The sequence below is a fragment of the Nycticebus coucang genome, chromosome 2, assembly GCF_027406575.1.
Source record: "Nycticebus coucang isolate mNycCou1 chromosome 2, mNycCou1.pri, whole genome shotgun sequence".
Lineage (NCBI taxonomy): Eukaryota > Metazoa > Chordata > Mammalia > Primates > Lorisidae > Nycticebus > Nycticebus coucang.
This window is the reverse complement of record NC_069781.1, coordinates 106,556,084-106,570,488: the sequence shown is the minus strand read 5'-3', so window position 1 is coordinate 106,570,488 and position 14,405 is coordinate 106,556,084. Positions and strand designations below refer to the sequence as shown.

At 36.6% G+C, this 14,405-nt stretch overlaps 1 protein-coding gene across 1 annotated transcript in view; it reads right to left on the bottom strand.

Moving 5' to 3' along the window:
• Positions 1-14,405, bottom strand: part of LOC128576230 (contactin-associated protein-like 3) — a 267,292-nt gene that overhangs the window by 47,691 nt on the left and 205,196 nt on the right. Inside the window, 2 exon segments of the mRNA XM_053578206.1 lie at positions 5,890-6,093; positions 12,803-12,922. Of these exon segments, the coding sequence (XP_053434181.1) occupies positions 5,890-6,093; positions 12,803-12,922 (324 nt within the window).

Below are 14,405 nucleotides of genomic sequence, written 5' to 3'. Positions count from 1 at the left end.
TCCTTCTCTAGCCCAAGAAGAAGGGGAAAGAAGAGAGGGAGGGGTGGGGAGAGAGGAGGGAAGATGGAGGGAGGGAGGGTAATTGGTGGGAACACAACTACAGTGCGTTTTACAAGGGTACATGTTAAATTTACTAAGTGTAGAATATAAATGTCTTAACACAATGACTAAGAAAATGCCGTGAAGGCTATGTTAACCAGTTTGATGAAAATATTTCAAATGGTATATAAAACCAGCACATTGTACCCCATAATTGCATTAATGTACACAGCTATGATTTAATTAAAAAAAAAAAAAAGTGGCTAAACTCTGGTTTGTCCACACCATTGATCACTACTCAGCAATATAAAAGAACAGATTATTGATACATACAACAATGTAAATGAATCTAGAGAGGATTATGCTGAGTGGAGAAAGTTACACATGATGCATGATTCCATTTAAATACTGTTCCCAGAATTAAAGAAACAACCCATAGAAATGGAGAACAGATTAGTGGTTGCTAGGGGTCACAGCCTGGTAAGTGGGAGGGGGAAGCTGATGTGGTTATTAGGGTGAGGGGCTTTCATTACGATGGAAATATTATGAATATTGAGTGTATCAGGGATAGTGATGCTTGCCCACTGATGCACTAGGTGATGTGGTTTTCCAGGTGTCATATTGCACTGTAGTTTTGCAAGATGTTCCCATGGCAGGGAACTGGATAAAGGGTTCTCAGCTTCTCTCATTATTTCTGACAAGTATATGTGAATCTACAATTACCTCAAAATTTAAAGAATGTTAAGTAAAAAAAAAAGGAAATTTTATAAAAGAAATATAGTCTCTTTTTCAAAAGAGGAGAAATAAGAAAATTATCAATTTCTATTGGAGTAGAATATTCAATTTCTCCAGTTATTTTAGTCCCCCTAGCCCAAGAGTCTCCAAAATATCATGTAGGAGAGCTTTCAAAACAAAATTCCAAAGCTCAGGCTATGACACCGACCACTCTAATCACAATCTCTGCATACAGCACATAGGCACCGGTACAATCCAGAGCCAGCTGTTACTTCATTTTACAGTGTCGCAGAGGGCAAGATTAAAGGTCCCTTTGACATATTTGTGTCCACTAGCCAGGCAAAGCAGGTCTGAGCTCTCCTATCATAAAGAAAATTTAGGCTATGCTATCCTCCTGTTTCATATCTATCCTAACAAAGAGCTTCTGGAAATATTAGGTCCATACTAGGTGTTTGCGTAAATTAAGTTTATATTTAAAACTTTCCAGCGGCAGTTTTGCTGAGGTAGCAGTACAACATATAAATGAGGAATGCTTCTAAAGTAGTTCCACAAACTCATGTTCTTTTCACTTTCAATGCTCCATTCCACAAATTAAAATTTTGTTTTTGTGGTTTTACAATAATCTTTATATGTAGAAGTAAATCCAAAAAGGTAATAGCTAGCACATGCACATATTAAATACCAGCCTGTGGGAGGGTTTCCTTGCCGGATAAAGGGTTCTCAGCTTCTCTCAATATTTCCGAGAAGTATATGTGAATCTACAATTATCTCAAAATTTAAAGGAAGTTAAGTAAAAAAAACAAGGATATATCCCTTACCTCATTTACTTAATTATTGTATTAAGACATTTATACTCTATGCTTAATAGATCTGATATGTACCCTTGCAATTTGCACCATAGGTGTGTAAGCATTCCAAATTGTATATGAAATCAGCACATTGTACCCCCTAAATGCATTAATGTATACATGATCTACCTCTTTTTGATGTAATAAAAAAATTTTAAAAAGGACATTTTATAAAAGAAATATAGTTTCTTTTTCAAAAAAGGAGAAATAAGAAAATTATCACTGACACCTGTGCACTGTCCAGGCTGCTGGCCAGTACACGTGTGGTGCTTGTCCACTGACTCATTAGGTGATGTGGTTTTCTGGTTCCATTCGAGGTTTAATCCCAAGCATCCTGCTCAGTTTCTTTGCTTAGCCTTTCAGTGCCTGGTTAACTAATCTCATGTGCTTTCTACCATAGTCTTGGTTTAGATTACTAGAAGTATTTTTCTTAACAGTTGAAATTAAATAGCAATGAACTATCATACATAAAATTAAATTTGTAATACCAACTATAAATATAAAAAATGGAAGAGCCGAGAATGAGAATTTTTTACTTTCTAAGTTTCCATAGGTTATCTCATTTATGTAGGAAATCTATGAGATAGTACTATAGAGTCTATTTCACCTGAGAGGAAAGTGAGTCTAAGAATGATTTAAAAATGAGCTAAATTTCCACAGCTGCTAAGCGATAGACTTGGAATTTGAACCTCAGATTTAAAAATGGAACAAGTCCTTTGCTTCTTCTACTAGGCTGAGGTGGTTTGAAGGCATCCAGAGAAGGGATAGATTGTCCTGAGAAGGAACTCAAGTGGGGATGGGATGGGTCTAGATAAACCCTAACCTGTGACCTAAACCTGTGGGTGAGACTGAAAGGCAGGGAAAGGCCATCCAGGTAGAGGAAGTGGCAGGAAGCTCCTGGCTGTGGAAGAACATGGTCTGACATATTTTCAGACCTGACTGGCCAGGAGAGAGGCAGATAAGGGAACACAGTGCAGGTACAGCCCACCTCCAAATGAGAGCCACACCCATTTTACAACTTAACAAAAGATTGTGCATTGAAAATTCCACAGTGAAATTTAAGAGTAGTTTCCTTACGCTATTGACATACATGGAGTGTCCCAATGGCCACCATACATAGAAAAAATTAACAAACTCTTTATATTTTTAATATTTTTTATATTTATATATCAATAGGTAGAGAAATATTTCATAAAATTTTGTAGTGAATATTTTATAAATACAGGTATATTTAGCTATATTTCTGCATTTTTGCTATATGTGTATGTATATACAACAGTCTTTGAACACTCTGTAATATTTTTGTTTGTTAAATTTAAAAAAAAAATGAGAGGCAAAACTTTAGTATTTAAGTATCATTAATAATAAAATACTTGCAGTAACCATATAGCACCTGTTGTGGGGAGCAATAGGAGTTCTCTAGGAGACTGTGGAACTTCCTGAAAAGAAAAAAATATGCATCTTTGTTTTGCTTTTGAGACAGGGTCCCATGCTATCTCCCGGGCTAGAGTACTAGCAACCACAAACTTCTAGTTCAAGAGATCCTCTTGCCTCAGCCACCAGAGTAGCTAGGACTACAAGTGCCTGCCACAATGCCTGGTAATATTTTTAGTAGAGACGGGGTCTCAGTCTTGCTCAGGTGGTCTCAAACTCCTGAGCTCAAGAGACCCTCCCTCCTCAGCCACCCAGAGTGCTAGGATTATAGGCCTGACAAATGTTCCTTTGGTTTAAAAGAAGAGGGATATTATGCAGACAGAGCTGCCTAAGAGTTACTCATATTTATTAAGAATAAAGATACATTGGATAATTTGGGAAAAATAAGACATCAGCTGAAAAAAATCTTGTAATAACTTCAGTAATTATTTCATCCTTGACCAAAGTGGAGGTACTGGGTCTGGGTAATATGAAGTCTGAAAATTAAGTTCATGAACTTGACAGCATGTGCCTATATTGGCAGCTCTGTACAAACAACTCAATAAGGGTTCATAACGTTGGCATATCAGTGCCTCACAGTTGTGTTCATGTTGACGTGTGGCGGTGTCTTGGTGAGTGGTGTTCATTACTGTTTTTACATGTTTTTGTGTGCTGTTTTAAGAATATCAGAGTTTGAATTAGAGCAATGAGCAAACATTCTTAAATTTCTTATTAAGTTTGGCAAGAGGGGAAGTGAAATCGAGGACATGTCAGTCCAAATTTATGGAGATAGTGCCATGAAGAAAATGGCCATTTTACAAATGGATTAAACGTTTTTCTGAGGGAAGGAAAAGGTGTTACTGATGAAGAGAGGTCAGAGGAGCCATTAAGAAGCAGAACTGATGAAAACATTGCCGAAATCTGTTGAATTGTGCATTAAAATCATCATCTGACTGTGAGAAGCATAGCAGAACAAATAAACATCAATAGAAAAAGTTACAAAAACCTTAACTGAAAATCTTTGTGTGAGAAAAGTGTGTGCAAAAAATAGTCCCAAAAGAGCTCACTGATGAACAAAAGCAAAGTCTAAGTGTGCCAAGACCTTCATTGTGCCTGACACATAGTATTACTTCTTATCCTTGCATCTCTCCCGCTGTCTTAAATTTGAGATGCTTCTCTTTTGGCTCCCCCTTCTTCCTCCTCTTCTTCTCTACCACCTTCACCCTCCTGTGTTTTCTCTGGCTTGCTGTTCCAAAATCCCTCCCTACCTGTATACCAAATTCCTCTTTGGGAGGTTGCTGAGTCAGAAGGCATTATAAATTACTCACAGACAATATAAAAATCACATCCTTTTCTTTCATAACTGAGACCATTCTCCCCTTTACTAACTTAGATACTGATGTAATTGAGGGACAATCCACCCTAGCAATGCACTTCATCTCCTAGTCAGCCCCAATATTTGGCATAAACTCCAAAAACTTGAAAAGGGCCCTCAAACTCCTTAAGTGGGACTTTAGAGTTGGCATTCAAGGTCTTTAACAACCATAATGAAGAGATGAAAGAGAGAAAGAGGAAATGGGACTGGCAGCAGGCCCAAGGGCAGAAGGAAGTTCCCCAAATGTTGGCTACCACTGCAGAAGGCGCCACAGTTCTCTTGGGTAACACCTCTCTTAGTACCCTTAACAGTTCTACTTTTAGCACTCATTTTCAGACCCTGCATCATCCACTATTTATTAACATTTGTATGAAACTTAATTCAAGCTCTTGCTATTTCCCTCCAATGAAATCCCTATCCTGCATCTACTCCGGATTTTAAGACCATTCAATTTCAACTGTTTTCCCTTAACCGGACTCTCAGGCAGGGACAACTTTATGACCCTAAGTCAGCAGGAAGCCATTATAGAAGAACAGACCATAATCCAAACACCCCAGTTTTCAAGAACATCAATAAAAATGTCTATTCTATCCAACAGAAGAGGGGAATGAGAGGACAGCATTGCTCATAAACTATCTAACATTTAAAACATAAACTAACCAAAAGAAAAAGAGAAAAAAACAGCACAGAATTGCCCCTTTATTTGATTAACTGCCTATGACTTAACTTATTGTCTTTAAGAGTTTGTTTTTATAGCCCTGGAAAAGCACTGAGCAGACAGAGGAAAGTGACCTCCTCCACATCTGCCAGAACCACAAAGAAACTGGCAAAGAAGTAAAGAGAAAAATAGGGTAAAAATCCATGTACAGCTGCTCCATGGCTGCTTTCTATTATCAGTTTGCAGAAATAGCATTGTCCTCCTCAATAACCCCTAATAAAAAGTCCAAACTCTTCACCATCAGGGCCAGGTTTTTTTAATTCCTTCGCTTTCATGCCATTCTATTTCCTCTTGGAAAGTAAAATAAACTTTTGCTTTAAATATATCCTAATCTTTGTGTTGAGAATTCTTTCTCATCCCACACCATGAGTTCTCAGCCTCACACTAAGGAGGAAACATTATTGCTTCCCACTAGTCTTTGGGAACAACTGGGTTATATTTAACTTACTCCATAGCCATTATGTCCCAATGGCTAATAGGAAGATGTCATAATATTATTAGCAAAATTCCCCTTGATTAAAAAATGTACGTGTCACAACCTGCACATGAACACTGAAAGTCTATCAGCTGTCAGAAGGGCAATCTTTATTGTTTTGGTTCAGTCAAGAATGGCAAGGGACAGAGAAAGTAGCAAGGCATTGAACTGAGTGCCATGTAAATGACCTTGGCCTTTTCTCCATAGAAGCACAGCTCACTGCTGTGAGAGCAGTGTGTTTGTCTGACATACCCTTGTAGCATCAAGCCAATGCTGCATCCCTTACCTTGTGTGTCTGAGAGCTGTGCCATGCCACAGCTCAGAGCCAGCTGCTGCTCACAGCTCTCAGCGAGGGTGACCATGGCCTGCAGTTGCCCCATGCCAGCCACATACGTAAAGGAAGCTGCAGAGTGTGGGTGCCCTCGAGCCATGCCTTGAACTGTCACAGTGTCAGGGCCGCCATGCTGCACCACCATCCAGGCTGTGTCTGCTGACAGAAACCAGGAAAAGAGGAGGCATCACTGGGCTGCAGATGACAGCAAAATGTGCTAAGCAGAAGCATCTTTTATTTCCATTAGCTTTTTAATTGAAATTTATGTTACTGGATGTTAGCAGCAATTTTAAGGGTTGGATTTATATAATAATGTATTTAAGAACTCAGCCAGAAAGAGAAAATGTATTGGGAGAACTAGTGTTCATATTTCTGCAACATTATGTCTGAAGCTGTACATAAAGTCTGATAACTAAGTTTGTGAACTCGCCACTGTGCACTTATGTTGGCAGTATTACACAAACAACTCAGTAAAGGTTCATAACCTTGATGTATTTGTGTCTCACACCTGTGTTTGTGTTGACATGTGGCATTCATTATCACTGTTGTGTGTTTTTGTGTGCTGTTGTGAGAATGTTAGAGCTTAAATTAGAGCAACGAATAAATGTTAAATTTCTTGTTAAACTTGGCAAGAGTGGAAGTGAAATCAGGGTCATGTTAGTCCAAGTTTTTAGGGATAATGCCATGAAGACAATAGCAGTGTACAAGTGGATTAAATGTTTTTCTGAAAAAAGAGAAAGTGTCACTGGTGAAAAGAGGTCTTAGTGGCCAGTAACAAGCAAAACTGATGAAAACATTGCAAAAATTCATTGAATTGTGTGTCAAAATCATTGGTTGACTATGAAAAACATAGCAGGCCAAGTAAATGTTGATAGATAAAAAGTTAGGAAATTTTGATCTGAAAATCTTGGCATGTATATGCAAAAATGGTCTCAAATGAGCACATTTGAAGTCCCAGTGAATAAAAGCAGAGTCAAAGTTTGCCAAAGACCTTTTGGAGGGCTAAGATGATGTTTTGGCCTGTGTTATTACTAGTGATGAAATGTGGTGTACCAATACAATCCTGAACAAAGAAAGGGTCAAAGTGCACAATGGAAGTCAGGCAATTCTCCACAATCAAAAATATTCCTTTAGTTCAAATCAACAGTCAAACCTTTTTTTCACATCAGAGGGATTGTTCATCATAAATTTGTACCAACTGGACAAACTGTTAACCAAGTTTACTATTTGGAAGTGCTGAACAAGGGCTGCATGAGAAAGATGAAAATTATCTGAACTTTTCATCAACAACTCATGGCTCTTGCATCACAACAATGTGGTAGCTCACAGAGCACTGTCTGGGAGGAAATTTTTAGTCAGTAAACAAATAACTGTATTGGAACACACTCCCTACTCCCCTATCTGGCTCTCAGTGACTTTTTTCATTTCTCAAAGATAAAGGGAATATTGAAAAGAAGGCATTTTGAGGACATTTAGGACATCAAGGGTAACACATTGGCAGCTCTGGGAAGCCCTTGGGAAGCACTTCAAAGTGGACAATAGTGATATTCAGCAATGAGTTATTTAATACTTTTTCTAGGATGTTTGTGAATTTAATTTTCAGAACTTGTAATATGAGCAATTACTTTCTAATTCCTAAAACTATTTTTTAAATCTCTATAAGCGTGAAGTCAAACTGTTGTTTCCTGTTATTAAAAAAATTATCTGCATATTCCTCATCTGTATGTGTGCCTATCTCTCTCATTATTAATTAAATTTATAAAATATATTTTGGAATGATGTGATCCACATATTATTCATGGAATGTAACAGAAATCAGCTCTATTAAAATAAAATTGTTTAATTGTGTAAGCTTCTTAATCACACACCGTGAGCATCTAACAGAACTATTCCAGGTGGTAATCCTGGATATCTGACTGCCTACGGACATGATTTCTGACATATTTCTGTTATTTTAATTACTTATATTTGTTTTGATGAAATGAAAAAAAAAAAAAACTTCTCAGTCTTATAAGGGAAGAAACACTCCTTGTGTTCTTTGATATTCTCAACAATGGACCTCAGACAATGTAAAGCATCACCCAGCTGCTAAACACCTGCAGTGTTATACAGTATTCAGTGTATATAAGAAGCTGACTTGAATTCATCTTGATTTTATTACATTGGTCCTTTAACCTCTGAGAAAATACATGTAGTATAATAAATACTTCCATAGGAATTTTCCTATGGGAAAGATTGGATAACATTTTCATGGAGATTTTTTTAAGAATTAGGAATCTTGCATATCAAGATTTGTAATGGCTTTGCTACTAAAAATGCATGAGACAAATTTAATAGCCTTATTGCTGCTTACACACTCCTAACATATCAAAGCAACAATAAAAATCAGAGATCCAGGGAAAGAGGGATAAGAAACTGGAATATCTCCATAGCCACAGAACCTATGGACATCAAGGACATAATACCCACAAATGAGCAGCGGGCACAGACAGAATCTGAAAAGTTAAATAACAAACACAATTTTAAATTAATTTGTTGCTTGGCTCACTATCCTCACCAAAGAAGGCTGGAAATGTTCCTCTGGCAATCTCAGTTCCATGACCTTCTTTTAATAATATTCTAACTAAGCAATTTTTTGGATTTTAGAATTTTTAAAACCTGGTGTTATTTTCTGCAAATCACCTGCTCTACATTCACCCTATCAACTGACTCAAATACAGAGAAACCCTATGGAACTACAGAACACTAACTTAGGCACTGAAGATGATCAACCAGGTGCTGCTTCCTGCCAGGTGCTGTGGTGTGTAGCACAGTGGGAGAGAAATGATGGTCCTGAGTAGCCACACAGGCTGGTGGTCAGTATGGCAGATTTGCAGCATGTGTGGTCAAAGTGGAGTAATGGAAAATGTCCTCAGTTCTGAGAATAAACCTGTAAAACTATTTTTTTCTGAAAAATGTAACAGTAATCTGGGGACGTTACGAGATACATGTTTGTTTTTATATAATTCCACTTAACTCACTATTCTTTATGATATCAATAGTAAAAGGCCCATGGAAGAATGAGGAAAATTTTTGTTTCTCTAATTGTTCATGATTTATTTTAATAGATTTTAAGCATTTTGAAGCTGGGAAGTATCTTAAAGAGCCTTTAATATAACATCTATATTTATGAAGAAGTAAACCTAAAATTTTAAAGTAATCATTATAATGGAAAAGTACATACTTTATGATCCCTATAATTTGAATCCTGAATTAGACCTGAGAAATTTAATTTTAACAATGGCTAAAGTGTAGGGATTGGGTTTCAGAGGTATGGCTGAATCAGACACAAGTATGTCTGACTCACTGGAGTCTGTCTCATTGGCCTATAGAGGAGGGTGAATATAAGGTGATCCTGTTTACCCCCTATAGCACAAATAAATACATAGTTTAGAAAACTGTAAACTAAAATAAAATATTAAGCCCTCCCAGCTGACTGAATAGGCCCCGCTTGGCCCACGGGACCCCAGAAATACCCTAAACTGAGTTGCTGGCCAGAAAGGAGGTCAGATATGCCTCCTCAGGCCCCCTTACCTTCTTGGAGACATTCTATGCAACTCATTAACAGGCCTGAGTCTACAAAAATCAAAGTTTACACCATGTCTGCAGGTCATCCATTTACTTAATAAATCACTTGAGTCTGGGTATAAGTTCTGTGGCTTGTCTCTGATTAACAAAATTCCTCAGCTTAAAGCATTCCAAGCCTTTAGACAATAGTTCAGTTCTTTAATCAATTATAACTCAAAGAATCTTTAAACCCACTTATAACTTGTAATGCCCCACTTCAAGATGTCCTGCCTTTTGAGGCCAAAGCAATGTATGTATCAACTGGGGACTTTATGTGTAATTCCTTTCTTCCTAAAATATATAAAACCAAACTGTAACCCCAACCATGGCAAGACCACTTACTCAAGGCTTCCTGGGTGTGGCTCCAAGCCACTCTTACCTGGCTCAGAATAAAGCACTTTAAATTATCTTATAGAGTTTGGGTTATTTTTCATTGACAAAATTAAGCTCATTTAGCTTCACCAATTTGATTGGGATTAGCAGCTCCTTGATTTACAGTGGGGTTGCATCTCAGTAAACACATGGTAGGTTGAAAATGTCATAAGTGAAAAATGCATTTAATACACTTTATACTTTATATGTGCTTAGAATGAGTATCTTGGCCTATAGTTTGGCAAAGTCATTTAGCACAATGCTATCTTATAATTAAGTATTGAATATCTAATGGAATTCATTGAATACTACACTGAAAGTGAAAAACAGAGTGGCAGAATGGGTCCTTAAAGTATGGTTTGTATTGAATGCGTATTGCTTTCACATCACATAGTTGAAAACATTTAAGTGGAACCATCATAAACTGGGGAGAATCTGCATTTAAATAATAAAATGTGCTCAATATATCCTATGAATACCCAGCATCTAGGATGCTCTTTCTCATGTCCACAGGAAGAAAAAAGAAAATAAGATCCCTCAAGTTCCACAGTGCTCTGTCATTAGGGGGCACACATCTTAAGGGTTATCTCTTTTTGGAGAACAAACCCCCTTGTTTGAGAAAGTATTTCTTCACTTTCAAGGATAATTTTGCAGGATAGAGAATTCTTTTTTCTTTTTCTTTTTACCAACACTTTAAATTCTTACTCCACTCTTCTTGCTTGCATGGCTTCTGAAGAGAGGTCAGATGAAATACTTATCTTTGCTTCTCTACAGGTAAGGTGTTTCTTTTCATCTGACTTCTTTCAAGATTTTTTCTTTACCTTTGATTTTCTACCATTTGAAAATATATGCCTAGGGTATGTGTGTGTGTGTGTGTACAGGATAGGTATAAATTGTATGCAATTTAAAATAGTTTAACATAGTAAATTGCACAAGAACTTTACGTCCACCCTGTGTGTGCATGTATATAACAACACCTGGCCATCTGTTACAGTTGTTTTTAATCTCTAGCACTCCTTCTTTGTTAGAATTTTCCTCTCTCTGCTCACATTGTTCATCTGTTCTTGAATGCTGTCTACTTTATCCATTGGAGCTCTTAGAATATTAAGTATAGTTGTCTTAAATTCTCTGCCTAATGATTCCAACATCCCTGCCATATCTGAGTTTGTTCCTGATGCTTTCTTGATGGCAAAACACGATGTACTTAGGTAACAGTAGGTAATCATAACTGCTCTAAGTAGGCCTTTAGTCATGTAAGTAAGATGGAGGAAAGGAAATATTCTGTAGTTCCACAATGAGGTCTCAGTCTTCTAGCAACCTGAGCCTGTGGACTGTGAACTTCACAAGCTGCTTCTCAGCCATCCTCCAATTACCACCACCCTTAGGTGGGATAGGATGGCTAGAAGGGGTTGGAGCTGGGTATTTCCACTCCACTGGGTAGGTTAGGCTATGAAAGAAACACTTTAGGTCTGGGTAAAATATTTTTTTCTTGAGGAATGTCCTTATCAAGAGTAACAGGATGCTCTTGTGTATTTCAAAATGGTTCCTTTTCATCTTCCCCTTTTGGAAGCATGAGGAGATTTTTCTCCTATATTCTCTGTAAGAACCTTCTCAAGCTTCCAGAGGTAAAACTCACACAAGCGTGAGAACCCTTCTATGACTGATCTCCAGGAGTTTTTAAGTCTCAGATTTGACATCAATTTCAGTTTATGTTTTGTACCTTGATGCTGGCTTCCCCAGAGGTTTCTCCTCCTGGGGATAAGTTGTGATTTTATGTACTTGCCTGCCTGGGAGGTAGTTTAGGGGTGTTTCAGAGATTTGCTCTGTGATCTCATTTCTCTGCTGGATCTAAAAGAATTTGTTGATTTTTCAGTTTCTACAGCTTTTTACTTGTATAGCAGAGTGCCTACTTCAAGCAGCAACCATGCTGGATTGAAACTAGTGTTTTTTGAGGATTGTTACCATGTATATCTTTTAAGATACTATAATTGTAGCGTGGCTATTGCACATTTTATAATTGTTATTGCTTGACTTGTATAACTACATTGTATTGGCTATAGAGCAATGCAGTGTCTAGAGACAAGGTAACACTTTCTAGGGCAGAAAAAAAGATCACATTTACTGATTCCTATGTCGTTAACTAGATTTTGTTAGTTTTCTGAGCTTAGGTTTCCACCTCTTAAAATGATAACCACCAAATTTCTTCCTGGTTGTGGCTTATGTTGAATTCTTTGATTTTTACCAAGCCTTTTATAGAATTTCTAGCTTTAGATTGGTATCTCTTAGCAGGACTTCTGTTTCTTTCCTTCAGTACATTGTTATGCAAGTGGCTCTTAATTTTCCAAACTCCCCCTATGAAGTTTTAATATTTTTTGACAATCTTTGCTAAAGCATTTTTAATTCCTATGTACTTTTAGTTATCTGGTTGTTTTTTTTCTTGGTGTTTACTGACCCATTTGGTTACTGTCCAAATTTACAAAACTTTGGAACATTTTCTCAGCATAATAAATGAGAACTATTTATTTCCACTTTCAGGAGAATTGGAAGAGCTGGGTGATAACAAATTTCTGTAAAAATTTAACTAATAGATATTTACTGCACTCTTCCATAATCAAGCTGTGATCATTTGAATAATATCTGAACAAGGAATGGGTTTTATGATATCAGATAACCTCAAATCTTGCCTATAATCTGACCTAGGTGAACAAGAAATACAAGAAAATTTTGTTGACAATAAAATTAACAAATGCATATTTAATATTTTACTTAAAAAGTACACGACTATCAAACTTCATGTTTTAATAACACTGACACTAGGTAAATTTTTCCTTAGTCTTTTCTGATCTTATCTGTAAACAGCAGATAAATGCATTAAAGGTTATTAACATACCAGTCATATTGCAGTACACAAGAAATGGGCCCAGGGGGCCACTTCCATCTGCATCAATGTAGTAAAGCCCAGAAGGGTTCCCTTTGTGCTTGTAGGCTTCGCAGGACTGCTCGTAGAGAGCTGAAGGAGAATACCGTCCATCAGAAACAGAACAAATCCCTCAAGATTTTAATTAGTGGTTTCCAAAAGGTTTCCATATCTGAATTACAGACATACGACAAATATTATCTGACATTATTTTATTAATGTATATGACATTATATTTAATTAGATGAAAAAATGTCATTTAAAAAATATATGTATATTTATTAACAAGGGAGAAGGAAATTGCTGGGTCAAAACGAATTCAATGTTGAAGCTATAAAATTATGAATAAATATTTTGTATATTGTATATTTCTATACAGAGGAAGAAGCATATAGTGTATTGGTGTTTACAAATGGAGGTGCGGTTGCAGTGGGAATATGATACCATCTTCAATAGATAGTCTTTAAGCAATGTCTAGAAATTACATTTTCTCTACATAAATGTTCTCTTTTGCTTTTAAATAAGGAAGCATGAAAATTCTGAAGTACAGTGTAAAAAGATTTGAAAAGGTAATATAAAGAAACCTTTGAATCCAAATCCTATGTGCTGTTGAAGGATGATTCTTTTCAAACTCATGGCAACTGTACTTCAGAATTAAGTGCTATAATTAAAGAAGACACCCTCATTTTAGCTGTAATAACTAAAGTACATTAGTTTTACCATAACTAAACTATCCAATTAACATGCTGTAAAGTATATTAAATTATGCACCAATTATATCCCCTGCTTACTTAAAAACAACTTAGAAATGAGGATTTTAAAGAGGTAAATGTAATTTACAAACCAGAAAACTCTCCTAATTAGAAAATAGTTAAAATTAATTTGAAAATGAGGTTTCCTTAAGTATTCTACAAATGACAATTCAAGACAATTGAAACTCAAAACAGTAGAGAAAAAATTTTCTTGAAAGATATTACTATATAAATTTAACTTATTCTGGAATATTTTTATTGTGAAAGTAAATGTCTTACCAAGTGCAAGGTATGGAATTAACATCTGCGGGTGATGGACATGCTTACGTTTAGCATGAGTTTAAAAGGAAGATGAGCACAGTGACATGCTGACTGGCAGGAAAGCACCCATTGGAAGGAACAGAAGGATGATAATGGTTTCTGAAAGAAACTACATGAGGGAAACTAGCCTTGACGGACCCTCTCATTAGGGCACTAAAAGTATCAGCCTCTTCTGCATCAGTACATTTTGACATCTTAACATATAAGGTTAGGGAGGACAAATGGAGTAAACAGATGAAATATAAGGAAAAATAAGCCATCAAATGGGAAAGAGAAAGGAAAATATTTATGCCATTATAAGAAGGGCATTTTTACATTGACTGAATTAGTCACACTTACTTTCATAAATATTCATTTTTTTTTAATAAACTACCATTTATTTCCTTTTTTTTTGAGACACAGAGTCTCACTATGTCACCCTCTGTAGAGTGCAGTGGTGTCACAACTCACAGCAACCTCAAACTCTTAGGCTTAAGCAATTCTCTTGCCTCAGCCTCCCAAGT